A 21240-nucleotide genomic window follows, 5' to 3' on the forward strand; every position below is an offset into this window, starting at 1 on the left:
CTCATACTCAGTGGTTCCATTCATTTAAATTGCTACACTCATTATACATGGATAAAGTGATGGGATTCCTTGCCAATCTATTTTAAAGTATGGAAACAGACGGTAAAATATATAAAGAATAAAGTGATACTTTTAAAATCAAACTAACAATCCACATAAGAAGTAACTTTGTCACCATTCATGCATATAAGATGGACCTTTTATTTAGTTGGCTTGAGTTATATTTAAAACCGCGTAGTACTACTACTTATCACTTCTATAGCGCTACAAGACATACGCAGCGCTGAACACCATACACAAAAAAATGCTCTGTAACCTGCGATGGCCCTTAACTACCTAACCAGCGCAAATTAAATAATTAAAAAAAAAACCTCCCGGTGCATTATTTAACATTTACGGCTTTGGTAGCAAACAGAAACAGCACAGTGCAACAAGCTCTCCCGGTCTTCGCTTCAGCCCAGCCACATTTGCACTCTCTACCCAAACAGCATGTAAGTACCAACGACCGGCGCATGGGTGTGGCAACCCACGTGGAGATCGCCACACGCATGCGCCAATGGATCAGGTAATCTCTCTGATGCTGCTGGGCTGGCACAGGGATGTGTCAGAGTGTGCCTTGTCATCCATCATAAGGCTCCTTGGTATAAGCCTGGCTGCATCAGCCCCGGAAGAAAGCAAATGCAGCTGCGCTGAATATAGTCACATGTAAAAAGCTCTTTTTGATCACATCAGGACGCCGTATTGGTGAGTTTCAAACGCTGGTACACTATGAGGCCATATACTCAAAATATTGCATAAGAAAATACTCTTTCGATCACACCCAAAATTTCTTCCTGAGGTGTGTCTCCATTTTATTTAAATTAATCCATAATAATTCCATTGATGAGTTTCAAGCGCTGGTACACTATGAGGCCATATACGCAAATATTGCATAAGATACTCCGACCACACCCACATTTTTTTTCCAAGGCGGTGTCTCCATTTTATTTAAATTCAACCCATAATACTTCCAGCATTCTGTCCATCTGCTCACCAAAGTCGACTGCAAACTTCAGATTGTGCGCGAGCATTTACCATTTAACTCGCACAACATAACCAGGCCGCCAATCTGTTATTTCTTTCACTACGGGAGCGGCATCAGCCTCAACCGGTCACAGAAACAAACTTTGTCGCAATAGATAGCGGCTTGTATTATCTTTTTCTACTATGAAAATGCAGATTCCTCATGGCACAGCTCATCGTCTTCGGACTATGGCTAGTACAAAAGCGCATCTTCACACTGCTTACCCTACAGAGATTTGTAAAGAAACCATATGGGGTATTCTCGCGTACTTTTACGCAGCACTAACTCCCCATCAATGCTGCCTGCCTCGTCGTCAATCGACTCCAAGGACAAGGAGCTCAGCCAGCCAAGCCAACCTCTTTGAATGACTCACACACTCCACCTTCCGACAACTCGCCCGCGCTCTCTGACGCAATTTGACTTCCTGTTTCCGGCAAGGCGGGACGTAGTCTAGAGGGAGAGAAGTGTGATGATGTGTAGTCTATAGTGTATCATTCATAAGGGGACGAGGCACCGGAGAAGGAAAGCTGTGGGATTGTTAGTGGGCGAACTCAGGTATGAATTTTGATCGGGGAAGGGGGGATGTTTGAGGGAAAGGTGCCGAGTCGCGGACAAGCCAGGAGGAGAGTGGAAGATACAGGGAGAAATGGCAGATCATACGGAGGGGAAGGTGGCGTGGGAGACTGTGACCGCAGCTGAGTACGTGTTGCTTGGTATCTTTGAGTATGTTATATTAGAACATAAGAATAGTCATACTGGATCAGACCAGTGGTTCATGTAGCCCAGTATCCTGCTTCCAGCAGTTGCCAGGTCACAAGTTCCTGATAGAAACCCAACTAGTAGCAACATTCCATGCTACTAATCCCTGGGCAAGCGGTGGCTTTCCCCCATATCCATCTTAATAATAGATTATAGACTTTTTCTCCAGGAACTTTTCCAGATCTTTTTTTTAAACCCACATCCTCCAGCAAGAGTTCCAGAGCTTAACTATTCATTGAATTAAAAAAAATATTTCCTCCTGTTGAGTATTTCTATGTAATTTAATTGCATGCTCCGTGGTCTTTGTGCGTTTTGAAAGAGTGAAAAATTGATTCACTTTTACCTGTACTACATCACTCAGGGTATCTACAGTGCTGCTGTGGTTTTCAGTATATACACTAGTCTAGTGGTTAATGCGGTAGTAGCCTGAGAACCTGATGAGCCTGCTCCTTCTGACTCGGGGCAAGTTGCTTTTTTAATCTTCTGTCGTTTTAGGTATTATACTGAGTGCCATGTTTACTTACTAAGACGCACACCTAAAATTAGTATGTGCTAAAATGTTAGCACGCCTATAGCGTGGCTTAGTAAACAGGGCCTTTAGATTGTGAGCCCACTAGGAACAGAGAAAGTACCTGTATCTAATTAATTGTAAACTGCTTTGATTGTATCACAGAAAGGTGATATATCGAAACCAATTACCCCATACTGTAGTAGTTCTATATAGAAGTGGTTGGTGTCTTCTGGATGCTATACTGTCTTACCCGCTGATCTTGGGTTTCTGCCAAGTACTTGTGACCTGGCTTGGCCACTGTTTGGAAAACAGGATACTGGGCTAGATGGACCATTGGTCTAACCCAGTATGGCTCTACGCTTATGTTCTAATCTTTTGGCTCTATGCATTTATGTATTTAATTTTTCTTCTTTTTTATGTTTGTAAGAATACTTAAAGAACTGCTTGTTCTGTTCTAAATCATTCATTCTATTGCGTGAGTAATGTCAGCGTTGTGTGTCATCTTAGTTATTTGCACTGGGGATTAAAGGATAGCATAAGAAACGGATTAGAGTAGCAGAAGAGCTGAATCTTGTCCGTATGCACTTTTATTATTTTAGTAATGATTTTTAGATGGTAAAGAAAATGTTACATATGTATGATGGTTATGAGTTCGATGAGCAGTATTGAAGGTGTCAAAGTTAGTTTCCAAAGTGAGGTAGGTGTTCGCATCTTGATTTTCCAAGGGAATGGAAGAGACTAAAAATCAATCACAAGCAGGATGTACTCTTAGTTACAAGGAAGGGATTCATTTTAATTACAGGTCTGACTCCCAAAAGAGAGTTATTGACATTTTGGTAACAGTGGCATTAAATGTAATACGAATGCACACACTTCTTTATGGTAAAGAACTGGCAAATTGGCTAAGAGTGGTTCAGTAAGGATTTCTTATGGCTATTGAAGTACTTTATTTCATAAATATAACTTAATTTATCTTCTTGTAGAGTTTGTTCCGTGGGTAAATCCTGTAATGAGGTAACTACCTGGTGCCAAATATAGAATTGGGGGGATTGTTCTTACAGTATCGGACTGCACCATTTTCACATTGTCTTTTTGAATATGCGGTCTCCAGAGCTAAACACAATACTTAAGTAGGATCTTGTGAGAGATCTGTACAGAGGTAATATAACTTCTCTTTTTCTAATAATAATGATTCTTCCCTTTTGCATCTGAGCAGGGATACTTCAATTCTTTCAGAATTAGTCACCAGGAGCAAAATCCATTTGCCAGATTTCCTGTAGGGAAACAGACCGGTTTAGTTAAAATCTCAGGTACTACTACTACTACTTAACATTTCTAGAGCGCTACTAGGGTTACGCAGCGCTGTACAATTTAACAAAGAGAGACAGTCCCTGCTCAAAGAGCTTACAATCTAATAGGTAGTGCAGAGAACATTATGATGCCATCAAGCATTTTGAAAGCTGTCCTGCCATATGAAAATTTCACTCTCGGAGAAGGAAACTAGGCATTGTGAAATGCTCTCTCATCTGCTATGTCTCTTGTCCTTTTTGAATTAATCCAGGATGCTTGCTACCCAGTCCTGATTATCAGTGAACTATAATTCATTAACTGCAGCCATATCAGTTGACTTTCACCAAGGTATTTTGTATCATGAATACTTACGGGTGCCAGTGCTTGCATTAAGCTTTGCAGGTATTAATGAACATTATTTGCATATGTATATTATCACCTAGTTCCCCAATGGTGATGCTAATGCATATGCAGTTAGAGGTATAATCACAATTATTACTTTGTCCTTAAATAGGGTTTGATTCAGGGCTTAATTTCTGGGGAAACCGCCCAGAATGCAGTTTCTGCCACTACTATTCAGATGCTAGAGCAGCAGGGGTGTTCTGCTTCAGCCTCTCCCTTTTAAACAGCCTATATGGAGGTGGTGAACCTGGAGGAGAGAAGAGAACAGTCCCTCTCCTGTTGCTTTGGGCTGGCCCGCTCCTCCCACGGATCCTCAGTTCCACTTTTCCAAACCAAGACTTGATGGACTCTCCTTGTAGCTTGCCCAGTGGTCACAAGGAGGGTCAGTGAAAGGAGCAGAATTGGAATCTTAGCTATTGACCTTGTGCATTATCCCCTAGGCTACACCTGTCCAACCTTGGTTGTGTTTTATTTTCTTTCTAGGAATTGCATCATCCACACTACCTGATCAACCTCCTTGCTTTTCTGAGTACACTACTATGTCAGTGTTTCTATAGTGATGTGAAAAAGTACCCCTCCCCCCGATATCCCTATTATTGCATATATGTCATACAGAATGGTTTCTCATCTGTAAACAAAATGTAATATTGGACAAAAGGAACCTGAGTAAACACATAACAGTTTTTTTTTAAAGTTATTTTATTTTATTCAAGGAACAAAGTTAACCAACACCCATATCAAACATGTGAAAAAGTAACTGCCCCTTAAAACTTCGTATCTAGTTGCATCACTTTTAGCATCAATAATTGCAACCAAACACTTACTATAATTTCATATCATTCTTTTACATCACTGTTAATCTTAGCCCACTTTTGCAGAACTGCTTGAATTCACATCTGTAGGTTTTTGTATATAAACTGCTTGTTTCAGGTCCTGCCACAGCATCTCTATTGGCTTCAAATTAGGACTTAAAGTTTTTGATTGTTCCAATCAATTTTGTTTTTTCTCAGCCAGTCAGATGTAGACTTGCTTTTGTGTTTTGGATCAGTAATGCTTCAGCTACAGCTTATGGACAGATAACCGGACATTCTCATTCAGTTCCTTTTTCCCCGGATTTTGTTTTATTAATGCACAATGCCTTTCTTCTGAAGAAGTCAGGAGCGTCTCTTCAGGCTGCCCTGTCTCTTCCTCAGCAAACTTGGGTTGCTGCAGCCTCTCAGTCTTTCCTGCCAAAACGTCCCCGGTTGGCAAATTTTGAAGGCAGCAAATATCTGGACTAAACAGGAACCTGATTCCACCTAACTTAGATTTCTGATCTTTGGGGAAGAAATCTCTCCTCCCTGCTGCTCTCTGGCCCTGCCTACATTTTAAATCTGGACAGGTAGGCCAGGTTTATGGTTTATTTAGAATTTGAAACACTGGATTGATCTGTTGGGACTAATGGAAAGAAAATTATCAGGTAAGAATTAATTTTTCCTTACATAGTAAGTGACAGCAGATAAAGACCTGTATGGTCTGTCCTGTCTTCCCAATAAGGTAGTTGGAATTGTACCTGCCGCTCTATGCAGGTTACTTCCTCTAAGCTTTGTTTCTAGTGTGCAGGTCATTTACTTTGATTCCATCCTCTTTTTCTGCATTGGGATCCTCTCTGTGTTTGAATTCTGCCCTGTTTTTGTTCTCACCACCTCCTGGGAGAATATTATAGGCATTTGTCACCCACTCTTTTAAAAAGTATTTCCTGATATTACTGAGAAGTCTCCCTCCTATCAATTTGGATGTACAATGCTCTTTCTTATGAACTAGGGGTTTAATATTAGCATTTTTTTCGGCTGCCGCTGGCAGTATCCCTGGATATTCAATGCCAGGCCATGTCTGGGCATCGGCATTAAATACGTGGTTTACATAGTCCGATAACATTTATCCGGTTAAGTGCAATATTCAGAACTTACATCGGGTAAGGTAAACCGAATAAAGATAGGACTATTGTATGCAGTCCTAGTTATCTGGTTAACTTATTCGGTTGAGTGCAGACTATTGGTACATAACCATATAAGTGCCAACGCCACCCCTGGACCACTCACAAAATAGCTGATTTTGACTTGGGTGCTAATCGGGTATATTTCATGGCACTATCCAGTTGTGCCACGGAATATACCCGTTTAGCCCCAGACAAGTGATTTAAATGGCCAGGGGCCTCTCCTGTCCATTTAAATCACTTTGTATATCAACCCCTATGTAATTTAAATTGTTTGTCCTGGTGATTTCTTCTTGCAGGCTCCACAAAAGATTCTCTTTTGGTTATCTGGCTTGTGAAACAGCTCCTCTGCGCTACCCCATTTGTTGCCTTTTTGAGGTCCTTTATGCTGCTGTTATGATTCCAACTCATTCCATGGTGCCCTTAAAATTTGGTTATTTAGTTTAGCCTTCCCTATCTATTGGCTTTCCTGTTGTGGTTATTAAGGTTCTGTAGTCGTTAGGTGTTTTTACTCTGTGGTCTTAGTGCATACTGATGTAAGGCAGGTTATGAATGGAGATCCCTCTTCATTTTATATTTTCTGCCCATGGTGAATGGGCAGTGAGACCTGTAAAAGATTAACCTTGCATGCAGGTAATGTTAGCTAGCTAAGACAATTTTACTGTTAGTAGAATTTGTGGGATTAATTAATTTAAATCCTGTTGTACTGCATGTCAGGGTGACCTCCTCCTCTAAGTTGCCTTGTGTGTCATTGTTCAATTACAGGTGGGTTAGGAGAAGCACTATTATTAGTATTCTCTCCTCCCTTTTGAAACCTCCCAGGAATCAAAACTGACAGCCAGATTTCTTTCCCAGAAGTGACTCTGGATGGTTTCTGAAATCCTGTGTTTATGAGCAGGAGTTGAAAACTTCTTTTTGAAAACATATGCACCACCAACAGTTTATAGGAGCCAGAAGAGAGAGTCTGTTTTGTGTGTGTATGTTATTTTTTTTCTTCTCCCTTCTCTTTCCCCGCAGTCGCTGTCACCAAGGAGGTTTGATAACAGGAGACGGCATGAAACTATCTGGCCCGTTATGTGGGTTGAAGCCAGTAGGCAGAGCTTGTCGCCTTAGCAATTTCATTTTGGGTGTACCAAGATGGCCCTGGGCGGAGACCAGCTTCAGCCTTGTGACATCATGCCATCACCGCCTTTTCTCTAGTTCTCCTGGCTCAGACCTGGTGAAAATAAGTTACATTGTGGCCTAAACCTTGACATTGTATGACTTCATAATAAAAAGAATGTTGGATTTTAAAATTGATTCTGTCTATTCTGCAAAGAGTCAGAGTACTTATGGCTGTGGACAGCTGGGGTGGGCATCATAATTACTTTAGCTGTTAAGTACACTTAGGCCTGGTCAAATCTTCAAGTCTAGGAGCCACCTCCAAAACTTCCTTGCTAGGAAGGAGGTAAGTGCAGAAGCATATGTAGGGAGGGTGGTCCGGAGGCAAGAAATTGGAGTGGCAGCAATCTTGAAGGATGTGCTTAGACTGTTTAGGCCAAATATAGATACATTACCACCATCATTTATGTGCCACTCAGCAGATTTTTGATGGCAAGTTTTATTTTGTTTATGTATTTTTTTCCTATAGCAATTAATGCTTCATAAGAAGCTTCCGAGGGAATTCTGTATAGGTTGCTCAGATTTAGGCACTAGGATGATTCGCACTAAGTGCGGAGCGGCCTTTATAGAATACTAGTAAAAAAGGCCCGTTTCTGACACAAATGAAATGGGCGCTAGCGAGGTTTTCCTCTGAGTGTGTATGTCTTAGAGAGTGTGTGTGTATGACAGAGAGAGAGTGAGACTGGGTGCGAGTGTGTCTGTGAGAGAGAGTGTGTGTGAGAATGACAGTGTGTGCGAGTGCATATGTGAGACACAGAGAGAGAGAGTGTGTTTCACACAGATACAGTGTGTGTGAGAGAGAGCGAGTGTGAGAGTATGTGTGCGATACACAGACTCTTTGTGAGACCGAGAGTGTATGAGACCGAGAGTTTGCAGAACCCCCCTCCCCTTCCCCCCCTTCCCCCCCTGTCCGAGTTCTAGAACCCCCTCCCACTTCTTCCCATTCCCCCTTCCCTTCCCGCTCCGCCTCTCCCCCCCCTCTCGAGTTCCAGGAACCGCCCCTCCCCTTCCAGTGGATTTCCAGTAATCCTCTCCCCCCTGTATTGTTTCAGGACCCCCTTCCCCTCCTCTGTCGTTTCAGGACCCCCCTCCCACTCCCCACCTGTCTGGCCCTCCCCTTCGTAAGAGCTGTCTGCTTAAAGGTTTTTACCTCCTGCACGCAGGGACGCCGCTTCCGTCAGCCTTTTCTTTCGCTTCTGTTTCAGCTGTTCATGTGGGACCAAAAGGTGCCCATAGCCCACCCCACTCCCGCATCAACACACCCAGAGGTTTCAGGGTCAAGCAAGATTTGTCCCAGGATGGCAGCACTTATATTTATATTTATCATGGGACAAGGAGGTCTAAACAGTAGTAAGCAGACCAATGATAGCTGTCTTGGTATTATAATGGCAGCGGAAACCTTTCTGATTTGGGTGTAGTGCATGTGACTCCTTGAAGTTGGACAACTACTCAAGTACAAGGCGTTCTACGATTTTTGAGGTAACTAGCAAGTTAATAATAGAATGATAGTTGGCCAGCTGATCCGCTGGTAAATGAGGATATTTTTGATGTGGACAAACTATAGCAGTTTTCCATATAGAAGGAACTATCCCCTGTAGCAAACTGCCAGAGATCATTGCCTCAAAAAAAGGCAAATTCAATCCTTGCAAATGTTTAGTGTCGTCGGAAACGACTCATACGGAGTTGTTGTAGCGCAGACCAATTGTAAGGCTATAGAAACATTGCTTTATGTCAGTCATACAAACACTGGGACTGTAGGCCTACAGGGTGAAAACATACTATGGACATTGACAAAGGCTCAAGTAGGTCAGGGGGTAGGTAGGACTGTAATTTGAGTTTTTTTTTCTAAGAAAAATGTCACCGAGGTCTGGGTGCTAATCAGTCTCTGAGAGCAGGGTGCTAATGAGTCTCTGAGGGCAGGTCGATCATAGAGTAGGCACTGCTGTGAGGGTCCTGACAGTGTCAGAGAGCATTTTAGTAATAGGTGTGTGTTTTATCTGGACGACATAATAAGACTGCTTAAAAAGAAGTACTGTACTACTGCAGCTGCATTAACCTGAACAGCACAAACCCGACAGGGAAAGAATGAAAGTTTATACTTGCAATTTTGCCAGCCTTGCTGGTACCCGTAGACCTGACTCCAATCAGGTGGCTGAATCCAGGCAGTTGCAGGAGTGCAGAGACACCCCCTCTCCTCCAGAATGTGACATAAGCAGAAACCTACTCTCTTCCGGCATTATTTGTTTTTTCAAAGTTTTTGTGAGGAGGAGGGAGGAAGTTGCAGGAGGGGGGGGGGGGGGGGGACCTAGCACCAACAGGTGCACTCCAGGTCAGGCATCTCTACCATCTTAACACACCCCCAAGCTCGACTGAACCAGGGAACCTGGAACAGGAGTCACAAAAGCAGGAGAACCCAGGAGCTTGTAACAGACCATCCACTGCCTGCTGGAGATAAAGAATACAGACTAAACAAGGAGCATACCATCCTTTGTGGCAGAGTTCAGTTTGCTACTCTCTATCTCTACCTGCTGGTAGATGCTTATAACCCACAAGACTCTGGATTCATCTGCTGATGATGACAAGGGAACAGGCTTTACACACATAAAAAGCTTTATAAAATTACCCCATTTGGGGATAATTCCATAAGGAGCTGCCTAGGTTGAGATGCCAAGAATGCATATAAATGTTGGTATTTTAGACATTTACATACTTAATGCCTGAATCTTGGCACCTCGTTATAGAATTACACTCTTTGGGGCAATTTTGTACGGGATGCTTACAGTTAGGTGTATGGAGGACACCTGGTTGGAGCCTATCCTATAAGGGAATGTAGACACCTACATTAGCGCAACCTGTTTTCTGTGGTTGATAGAAGTTTCATATTGGTTTCTTCTCTTAGATGGGCAGTATGGAAGAGAAGAGAAAAGAAGGTGGAAAGAAGAAAAACAAGGAAGGATCTGGTGATGGGGGTGCAGCTGAGGTAAATATCTTGAATGATAATGCAATCTGTGGTATCAATGGAATCTGTAGTATCTTTATCTTGACTGATCAGTAATTTACATTATAGAGCGTGTTATTGTATATGTAGCTTATTTGTTTAATATTGCGAGTCAGTTATAAAGTCAAAATATTTCTGTACAACTGAGTAGGCGCCAGGGGTATTTGGGGGAAGGGGAAGTTACACAGCTATCAGTAATATTGAGCCATTATCTATATAGATTTTTTGTCTGTTTGTAGAAATAGCAGGAAAAGCTTTGTACAGATAAGTTATGTTTATGTTTGAACTTGATATGCTATACCTACTTGGCTTACAAAGATCATTAATAAATTAAAATTAGAAAGGAGACAGAGTAAGAAAATAGTTCTCAAGTGAATCGCCCCTTAAGTGTATCATGCAGCACAGAATGTTCAGTATTTCTCTGTCTCCTAAACAGATGACAGGCTAACAGCCCAGCTTCTGACCTGGTTTCAGTCAAGTTGGGAGTGCCCTCCTGGACTTGTTCTCCTCACCCAGTTTAATAAATGGATTTCAGTTGGGGGGGGACTTCTGCTCCTGTTAAAAGCAAACAAAGAAAGACAGCTTTTCTATGGAATTGAGGTATATCTCAGAAGTCTGTGAAATCCCTACTTCCTCCCCCCCCCCCCCCCCCCCCCCCCCAAATGTTGCAGACAGGAAGCCTTGATATTTTGGTTTCTTTAAGCAGCTAATATTTTTCTGTGACTCTCTATGTGGAGGACTAGCTTTTTCTTTATATCTACTCCTACTTCTGTGTTGTTTAAATTTTTGCAGTGTAAGCCATGCTGTTAGGGGTCCCCCCCCCCCCCCGGGTCAGAATTCTTTTTCTGTTTGTCAGCTGATGTTTTGTTTTTCTTTTATTTTTTTTTTTCAAGTATTCAGGCTGACTGACTTTCCTGGCTGTTTGACTCAGAGTAGGCAAGTCCAGACATTTTATTAGGTCTTCATTTCACATAAAAAAAAAAAAGGCAAGCATTAAGTACCTCTTCCCCAGAGTATCTCCATTTTATTCTTTTCCTCAGGTCAGCCAATTGCCGTTCATTTGTATGTTGCTCCTTATGTAGTCTTATTCTTCATAGCATAAGATCTCTATATGTATGTACTAGAGCTTACTGTTGCTCTTGGCTTAGGACCTCCGCTGTATTTCCCACAAGAATCAATCATATATTTTCTGATACTATGAAGTTGTCTATAGTTTTACTTGAGAAAGTAATCTCGGTTTCAGCAAGGGAAAAGGGATCCATTTTTTTTCTATTTTCTGTCCTAGAGACATTTCCTACTCACTGAAAAAAAAAAAAAAGAAAAAAAATGTCTTGTGAACGGTATTGTACAGCTATGCATAGAGCTGCCCCAGTTGGCACTTTTTAAGATAGTAGTGTGGCTATTTTTCCATTCTGCTTACATTTCCTATCTGGTCAAAGACGTACAATTCAGCTGTTGGCTGTGTTCTACCAAATTAGATGAGCACAATCTCCTTCAACATGAGTTACAGAAACAATGCAGCCAAAGAAGTTTTTGGTAGCCAGTGATGATTCGGAGTTGGAAGCACTGTACAATTGGGCAACTGAGCCATTAAGCTGTGGTGCAATTCCACATGTAGTGAGTGTACAACTTTTATTATATCTTCCTGTGGTTTGCAGCCCTGTATTGCAGTTGACCACCTGGGTTGCAAACTGCACCGGCCACCTTGCAAACTGCACCCACCACCTGGGTTGCTTGGTGGCACCAGCTGCTTCCTGGGTTGCTTCTTCCAGGATGATAATGCTCCATATCATTGAGCAAAAACAGTGTCAAACTGAAAGAGAGAGAACCAGGCAAAGAAAAGCTAATGGCCAGGACAGTCTTCAGAGCTCAATCCAATTGAGAATTTATGGCATGAGGTATCACTGGAAGTAGCTAAGAGACAGCCATTGAACAAAAAGGAACTTATTGAGTCTCCTGTTGCTGCCTGGAACTGTGTCGTCATTCAGGAACAACTCCTGAAGCTGATGCGCTCCCTGCCAGAGAGATGCAAACAGATTAAAAAAAGAACAGAGGCTTGCCAATTAAGTATTAAAACCCCAAACTTTTCAAACGGCCATTTTCAGGGCCACTATAACAAATAAACATTAATTCCTAGAAGAGATTAACATCGATATGCCTGTTAGTAGTTGTATTATTTAAATACAGTTCTAATACACGCATTTGTATTGCATGGTACGATAGTATAGACAAGTTCCCCACCCCTAAAGGAAATAACATTTCAATTGACATTCTGATAGAAATGTATACTCAGAAAGAATGCACTATTGAATTTTGATAGTAAGCATGTGCATTGTCTTGGAATTCTGGAAAAGATTTTGCCATACTAGCACATAATCTTAGTAAATTTGTTTTCCATTACGTTCTATCCCACTATTCCAGGACAAGTGGGTAGTTATGTCCATCGACCAGCAGGTGGAGATAGAAAAATCCAGAACTGAGCACTACTACCTAACCACATGCTTGCCACCCAGTTCCTCAGTATCTTCTTTCTCCGGCAGGTGGATGGACATACTTCGTTTCTCTCTGTGTTCCAGTTGGTTTCTCCTGGTCCGGTTGGTGACTGGTTCCCAGTTGAGTCACACCTGAGGAAATTTAGACATACCTGGTGGTGCTGGGTCCCTGTCTTGCTCCCGCCTGGAGGCTTTCTTTCCTTTATTTCGCCCCTTAGCCTCTCTTGTGGCAGTGTCTGTGCAGCAACCAACAAAAAGACAAAAAGAGCCACGTTTCTTCTGGCCATATCAGTATGGCTCCAGTCCACCAGTGTCAGTTCTGGCTGGGGATGTGAGTAGGTTGGAGAGTTTGAGGGGTGCACACCCTGTTTCAGGATCCAGGTGGTGAGTTGGGGATCTGTTAGCGGGCCGTGGTAACGGTCATGCGGTTCCCACGGCGCGCCTTTTTTCTGTTAAACACTAGCGCCAAAAGTAAAAAAAAAAGGAGGAGAGAGCAAGTTAGCGGGCTTGCAGTGCGCTCTTGCGAGTCGGGCCTCTGATCGGGTGTTTTTTGGCGTGGCGGCATGTCGGTCCCATCAGAGGTGGTGAAGCGCTCGGAGAGTCTAGACCTCAGCGGCTGCCCAAGGACCGGTCTAGGTCGTCTGGTCAGCAGTCCGGGTTCTCTCGTCCTCGGTTTCAGGACAGTAAGAAATACAGACCAGGTCGCCCGGCCTTTGGGCAACTGCCTAAGTTTCAGCCCCGTCAGTCGTCCTTTCGGGGGGACAGGAAGGGGACCGGCAAGTCAGGTCGGACAGGTCCTCCTGCCCGCCAGTCGCAATGATGGTGCGTTGATCCACACGTTCAGTCCGATAGGGGGACGTCTTCAGGTGTTCCAGGACGCGTGGGCCTCTATCACCTCAGATCAGTGGGTGCTGGACATCCTGCGCGACAGTTACCGGCTAGAATTCTGCAGCAGCAGCCGTCTGGCCAGGGAATCCGGCCTCTTGATGGTCTGGGCAGAGCGGCACCTGTCTTACCTCTGAGCCACCCACATTGCTGGGGTCCTCAACGTAGAAGCCGACTTTCTCAGTCGTCATGTTTTGGATCCCGGTGAGTGGGAGCTGTCTGCAGCGGCTTTCCAACTAGTGGTGCGGCATTGGGGCCTTCCTTGCATGGACCTTTCTTTCTTCTATGTTTGTGCAGCGCTGCGTACTCCTTGTAGCGCTATAGAAATGCTAAATAGTAGTAGTAGTAGTAGTAGACCTGATGGCCACGAAGGACAATGCCAGGGTTCCACAGTTCTTCAGTTGTCGCAGGGAGCAGGATTCGTTAGGTCTGGATGCCCTACTTCAACCGTGGCCGGTATGTCTTGCCTCCTTGGCTGATGTTGGGCCGTCTGCTGAGAAGAGTAGCGACTCATTGCGGCAGAGTGATTTTGGTGGCTCCGGACTGGCCCAGGCGTCCTTGGTATGCCGACATCAGTCTTCTGGATGGCCAGCCACTGCGGCTTCCGCAGGAGAGGGGTCTTCTCCGGCAGGGACCGGTAGCCATGGAAGATCTCTCCCACTTTGGTCTTACGGCCTGGCCCTTGAGAGGGCTATTCGGATTCGGTTATTACTATCCTGCTTCAGGCTCGCAAGTGGTCTACTTCTTTGTCCTATGCCCGTGGCTGGCATATATTTGAAGATTGGTGCGTGGAAAGGGGTTTGGATCCCTTTAACGCTTCGGTGGGCAGCATCCTTGATGCAGGGGGTGCATAAGGGCTTCTTGCTGGGGTCCTTGAAGGTCCAGGTAGCGGCCTTGGCCTGTTTCCGAGGGCGGTTGCGCAATTCGCTGGCGGCTCACCTGGATGTGGTCTGTTTTCTGAAAGGAGTGGGTCATCTTCGACCGCCCTTCCGGGCTCCCTGCCCTGACTGGGATCTCAATCTGGTGCTTGGAGACCATGTCAGATCTTCTACAGTCTCTTGGATCAAGGACAAGTCCAGTGCAACACCAACTCAGCCCCTCCTGTTCATAGGGTTTCACATAGACACACTGAAAGCCAAAATGTGGTACAGGATCCAAGCTCTTCATGCATTATGCGACTGCCTCTGTGCAGTATGCCACATATTGGCACACAAGTGTCCTCTGTCTACTAGGTCATATGGCAGCCACCATCCACATAGTCCCTTATTCGAGACTATAGGGCTCATTTTCGAAAGAGAAACATGTCTAAAAAGTGGCATAAAGCAGCATTTGGACGTTTTTTTTCACCAAAATGTCCAAATCGGTATTTTTGAAACCCATTTTCCAGACATTTTCTATGCAATTCGTCCATAGTGTGTCCCAATCTTAAGAGGGCAGGTTGGGGGTGTGCTAAGGGTGGTATTTGGGCGTTCCTAAGACCTGGACGATTTTCAGCCATAATGGAACAAAACAAAAACGTCAGGACTAAAACTAAGACATTTTGTGCTAGGCCTGTTTTAATAAGGACTAAGTCACAAAAAAGAGCCCTAAATAACCAGATGACCACTGAAGGAATAAAGGAATGATTCCCCCCCCCCCCCCCCCAAAAAATGTCCGTGACTAAAACTAAGACAGTTTGTGCTAGGCCTGTTTTAATAACGACTAAGCCACAAAAAGTGCCCTAAATGGCCAGATGACCACTGAAGGAATAAAGGAATGACCCCCCCTTACTTCCCCAGTAGTCACTGACCCCCTCCCACCCTCAATGATGTAAAAGAAACAGTACATATCAGCCTCTATGACAGTGTCAGATGTTATAGCCAGGCCTATTAAAGCAGCAAGTAGGTCCCTGCTGTAGTGCACTATGGAGAATGAACCCAGGCCCATAATCCATTCTAACAGTTAAATTTGTGGTGGAAAGTGAGCCCTCCAAAAGTGAGTGGCCTAGTGGTTAGGGTGGTGGACTTTGGTCCTGGGGAACTGAGGAACTGAGTTCGATTCCCGGCACAGGCAGCTCCTTGTGACTCTGGGCAAGTCACTTAACCCTCCATTGCCCCATGTAAGCCGCATTGAGCCTGCCATGAGTGGGAAAGCGCGGGGTACAAATGTAAAAAAAAAAAAAAAGCCACACCAAAAACCTACTGTACCTACTACTGTACTGTTGTATTGATGACATCTGCAGCCATAAGGGCTATAGTAGTGGTGTACAGTTGGGTATAGTAGGTTTTTGGTGGGTTTTGGAGGGCTCACTGTACAATATAAGGAAGCAACGGTGAGATGTGTAACTGGGAGTCTTTAGGTGAAGTCCACTGTAGTGCCCCCTAGTGTGCCCCACTGCTCTTCTGGGATGTCTGTGTGGCCAGTCTACTAAGAATGTTGGCGGCTCCTACATTCTAGTGGCTTGATTTTGTGCGTTTTTCACTTGGACTTTTTTTTTTTGAAATGGACCAAAAAGTTAAACACACAGAGCACAAAAACATTTAGCAAGTGGCCATTTTCAAAAAGAAGGACTGCTGTTTTGAAAATGGCTGTATTTGCTATTCGGATTCTGGATGTTTTGAGCAAAATGTCCAAAGTCAAACTTAGATGTCAAATCAAAAATGCCTCTCCGCACATGCAACTGTTGCAGTGGCACCTCAGTGTTCTCATAAGTTTTTGCCATCCAGGTGGCATGAAGGAGTAGTTGGATGGGGGCAGGGGAGTACTGTGCAGTATTATAAAATTTTCTGTTAAATTAGATGGGAGGTCAGTAAAATTAGCCAGTTGGTGTGCCCATTCTGAAAGTCTTGGGGAGAACACTGGTACCTCAAATGCCACTGGAACTAGAAGCTCCAACCTCTTTTTAAAACAATCCCTCTCGCAGAGCCTCTCAAACACTTCTGCAGTGGTGGCATCAACCCTACAATCTCAGCAAGGGGTGTCCATTTCAGTCTCCACCACTTTGATTTGCCATAATCAAAGATGCTTCTGCTGGGGCACTCCCCTGCTCAGCCTTCAGACACAAGAACGGTGGACACCCCAAGAACAAACCATGTACATCAACCAGTTGGAGCTCAGAGTGATTTTCTGTACTTTCCTTGGATAAGAAGAAAGACTTTGTTTACTTACCCAGCTAAGTGGCCACCAAATTTATTTCTGGTAGTATTGTGCCTTGGATGTACTTTTTTTGTTTTTGGATTACAGCACCTTGAAGTTCAAACTTTAGTTTTTTAGTTAAAACTAAAAAAAAAACCCCCCAAAAAAACTAAAGTTTTTGAACTTTCGGGTGCTGTAGAACAAAGATACTTCAGCGTTCCAGGCATCTTCAGTGCTTTAATGATTATTACAATGTAAATATGATTGTGTTTCAGTAGGGTTTGTGTGTGGAGGGTGGGGGGAAATGGTTAATCTGAATGATTTGAATAGTTATTTTTCTCCAAAACAGAATAAATCTCTTTCTTCAGCTGATGCCACACACACCCTGGGATATAGACTAAAATACCACCTCCTTTTGGTAGAGTAGATTTTTTTTTCATGATGTAATTTAAATTATGCATACAAAAAAAAAAATCTTGTCCACCTTAATCTGTTCCACAGTTAAATCCTTGGCCTGCATATATTGCAGAGCGTCTAGAGATTTACAATAAGCTGAAAGCAGAACATGATGACCTTCTGGCAGAGAGAGCTGCAAAAGAGAGCAAAGCTATTAAAGTGATTTTGCCCGATGGTAAGCAGATCGATGCCGAGTCCTGGAAGACCACACCGTATCAGATTGCTTGCGGAATCAGGTAGGATCAACTTTTACTTCAGATAGTACCTTTGTTTCAAATATGTTTATCCCGTAGGAGTCACCCAGTATTAAAAACCACTTAGTCATGGGACTGCTTGGAAAATCCTGACTGGTTGCGTGTGTGCCGGAGGACTGGGTTGAAAACCCCTGGCCTCAAAGGAGATTATTTTCAGCATTGGCCATATTCTCTATTATCGGGTGAAGCTACTTTTGGCTCTGCTTCTGTTCCAGTGGTTCCCAAACCTGGTTCTAGAGGCACCCCAGCTAGTCAGCTTTTCATGATATCCACAATGAATACTGATGAGAGAGATTTGCATGCACTGTTGCTACTGCGTACAAATCTTTGTCATGAATATTCATTGTGGATATCCTGAAAACCTGACTGACTGAGGTGCCTCCAGGACAAGGTTTGGAAACCACTGTTCTATTCCCAGCATTTATATCCCACTTATTTCAACATGGAATAAAATTTGGGTTACAAAACAGCAACAATAAACTTACTAAGCGGACATAAGATAGATACTTACTATATACATAGGTTTAATTCAGCTCACTAAAGTACCTGTAGCCCAAGTAAATTTATTCTGGCTCAAGCTAGGAATAAATTCAGACATCTTGTTGTTTTAAACACCCTCCATTCCTTCCTAGTGGAGAAAAAATGAATTGGTTTTCTTTTATCCTACCACTGAAGAGCCTGGGAATCTGCCCCACCAGATTACTTTTCGTTTTTTTCTATCCCATTTCAGCTGTTAAAATGAGAAACATGTTTTAAAAAAAGCTGAAGACTTTAAATTGGGCATGGGCATTATTTAAAAATACCATTGTGGAAACCCAGACCAGTTGTATTCCATGTATTAACAAAGGTGGAAAGAAGAGCAAACAGCTAGCATGGCTAAAAGTAGACATGAAAGAGTCTCTATTAGAGCCAAAAGAATATTTTTTAGAATTCGGGAAAAAAGTTCCAAATGAAGAAACGTATAAGGACTGTCGAGTTAGGTGCAAAGCATTGATAAAGAAGGCCAAAAGAGAAAATGAAGAGAAACTTGCCTTGGAGGCAAAAACTCATAGTAATATCTTTTTCAGATATAGCTACTACTACTACTACTTATCATTTCTATAGTGCTACTAGACGAACGCAACACTGTACACTTGAACATGAAGAGACAGTCTCTGCTCAACAGAGCTTACAATCTAATTAGGACAGACAAACAGGACAAATAAGAAGGGAATTACTAAGGTGGGGATACAGGGCAAAGGACATACAGGGCAAAGGGTTGAGGGAGAGAAAAAAAGCAGTACTGCAGGACAGCCACACATCCACTGTTCCAGGGCTCTAGGTGTCTGTCCCTAGCGATTGAAAACACAGTACTGAAGCACCCCCCCCCCCACACACACACCCACACCCACTGGCAGTAATACAGTTGGAGGACTTCTTCTCAGCTTAGAAGGAACGGTGCATACATCCTGCTTTCTGAACTGCCCTGGTCCTGGTGAATTGTTGCTAAGAGGCACATCAGCAGCAGAGAAACCATTAGTCCCATGTCCGAGGCATCTCTTTCTTCCACACCACAGGCTGTGGAATGGGGTGGGCCACAGGGGGCAATGACCCTACCAAGTTTTTGTTCCACACAGCATAAGCAACTAGGGAAATAGGGGAGCAATGCTCAATTTATTTGGCTCTCCCAAGCAAAACGATTTCCATGCAGAAAGCCTGTGGGGGAATCTGTGGGACCGTTAGATGATCAAGGAGTAAAAGGGACATTCAGGGAGGACAGGGCCATAGCAAAGAGGCTGAATGAATTCTTTACCATGGCCTTTACTGAAGAGAATGTAAGAGATATACTTGTACCAGAGATGGTTTTCAAGGCTGATGATGCAGAGGAACTGAAAGAAATCTCTGTAAACGTGCAAGATGTACTGGGCCAAATCAACAGATTAAAGAGTAGTAAATCACTTGGACCGGATGGTATATGCTAAAAAAAAAACTCAAATTTTGAAATTGCAGATCTGCTGTTAGTGATCTGCAACCTGTCAACAACTCCTATTTTTAAAAAGGGATCCAGGTGTAATCCGCGAAATTACACCGGATGGTATACGCTGAAAAAAATTCAAATTTTGAAATTGCAGATCTGCTGTTAGTGATCTGCAACCTGTCAACAAAATTGCCAGTAGTACCTGAAGATTAGAGTGTAGCCAGTGTAACTCCTATTTTTAAAAAGGGATCCAGGTGTAATCCGCAAAATTACAGAGGGGCAAGTCTGTCGTTTGTGCCAGGCCAAAAGTGGAAACGATTATAAAGAATAAAATCACTGAACATGCAGACAAACATGGGTTTAATGGGATAGAGGCAACATGAATTCGGCCAAGAGAAGTCTTGCCTCACCAATTGGCTTCATTCCTTTGTATGTGTGAAAAACATGTGGATAAAGGTGAGACAGTTGGTCTATTATATCTAGATTTTCAGAAAGCGTTTGACAAAGTTCCTCATGAGAGACTCCTGAAAAAATTAGTTATGAGATAGGAGGCAATATTCTGTTTTGGATTAGGAACTGGTTGATGGATAGAAAACAGAGGGTAAGGTTAAATGGCCAATTCTCTCAGTGGAGGAGGGTGAATAGTGGAGTGCCCCAGGGATCTGTATTGGGACCAGGGCTGTTCAACTTGTTTTTAATGATCTGGAAATGGGAAAGACGAGCAAAGTGATTAAATTTGCAGACGACGCAAAACTAATCAAAGTTGTTAAAACACATGCAGATTGTGAAAAATTGCAGGATGACCTTAAGAAACTGGAAGACTGGGCATCCAAATGACAGATTTTTTTTTATTTTTATTTGTACCCCCTCATGGCAGGCTCAATGCGGCTTAGGTACTTATTTGTACCTGGGGCAATGGAGGGTTAAGTGACTTGCCCAGAGTCACAAGGAGCTGCTTGTGCCTGCAGTGGGAATCGAACCCAGTTCCCCAGGACCAAAGTCCACCACTCTAACCACTAGGCCACTCCTAGTGGAAAAATGCAAAGTCATGCAGATTGGGAAGAATAATCCAAATCATAGTTATTTGATGCTAGGTTCTACCCTAGGAATCAGCACCCAAGAAAAAGATCTAGGTGTCATTGTGGAAAATACACTGAAATCTTCTGCCCAGTGTGTATCGACAGCCAAAAAAGCAAATAGAATGCTAGGAAAGGGATAGAAAATAAGACAAAGAATATTGTAATGCTTCTGTATCGCGCCATGGTGCGACCACACCGTGAGTATTGTGTGCCAATTTAGTCACCGTATCTTAAAAAAAGATATAGCAGAATTAGAAAAGGTTCAAAGAAGGGCGGCCAAAGTGATAAAGGGAATGGAACTCTTCTCATACAAGGAAGGGCTAAAAAGGTTAGAACTCATCAGTTTGGAAAAGAGATGGCTGAGGGTGGATATTATAGAGGTCGACAAATTATTGAATGGTATAGAATAGGTAAGCACAAATTGATTTTTTTTTTTTTTACTCTTTCAGAAAGTACAAAGACTAGGGGACACAATGAAGTTACATGATACTACTTTTAAAATGAACAGGAGGAAATATTTTTCACTCAGCGAATAATTAGGTTCTGACTCGTTGCCGGAGGATGTAGTATCAGCAGTTACTGTATCTGGGTTTAAAAAAGGTTTGAAAGGAGGAAGTGGGAAATGGATAATGGCTCTTCGAAATTGGATGAAGAGACACTCAAGAGTTGGGTAAACTCTCTCTTTATTGATGGTAGCTTAAAGACTTGACACGACACTGTGTTTGAGCTGATTGTGCCTGCCTCAGGAGTTTAGTAGCAGAGTGCGTGTAGCAAAACTTGGGTATTGAGAGTATGCCACCAAGGACATTGAAGTGTTGGTCTAGAAAGATCTTCTGACTTCACC

General features: G+C 43.2%; 1 protein-coding gene across 2 annotated transcripts in view; it reads left to right on the forward strand.

The window, feature by feature from the left end:
- The first annotated feature begins 310 nt into the window (after window positions 1-310).
- The window catches only part of TARS1 (threonyl-tRNA synthetase 1), a 110663-nt gene continuing 89733 nt past the window's right edge, over window positions 311-21240 (forward strand). The window contains exons 1-3 of one of the 2 annotated variants that reach the window (XM_030193010.1): window positions 311-744; window positions 10061-10141; window positions 17152-17342. In XM_030193010.1, coding sequence (XP_030048870.1) covers window positions 10061-10141; window positions 17152-17342 — 272 coding nt within the window. In that variant the 5' untranslated portion in view covers window positions 311-744. Of the gene's footprint in view, window positions 745-1507; window positions 1619-10060; window positions 10142-17151; window positions 17343-21240 lie in introns of those variants that run through there. The other variant, XM_030193009.1, reaches the window with a different exon arrangement.

The sequence above is a fragment of the Microcaecilia unicolor genome, chromosome 2 (assembly GCF_901765095.1).
Source record: "Microcaecilia unicolor chromosome 2, aMicUni1.1, whole genome shotgun sequence".
Lineage (NCBI taxonomy): Eukaryota > Metazoa > Chordata > Amphibia > Gymnophiona > Siphonopidae > Microcaecilia > Microcaecilia unicolor.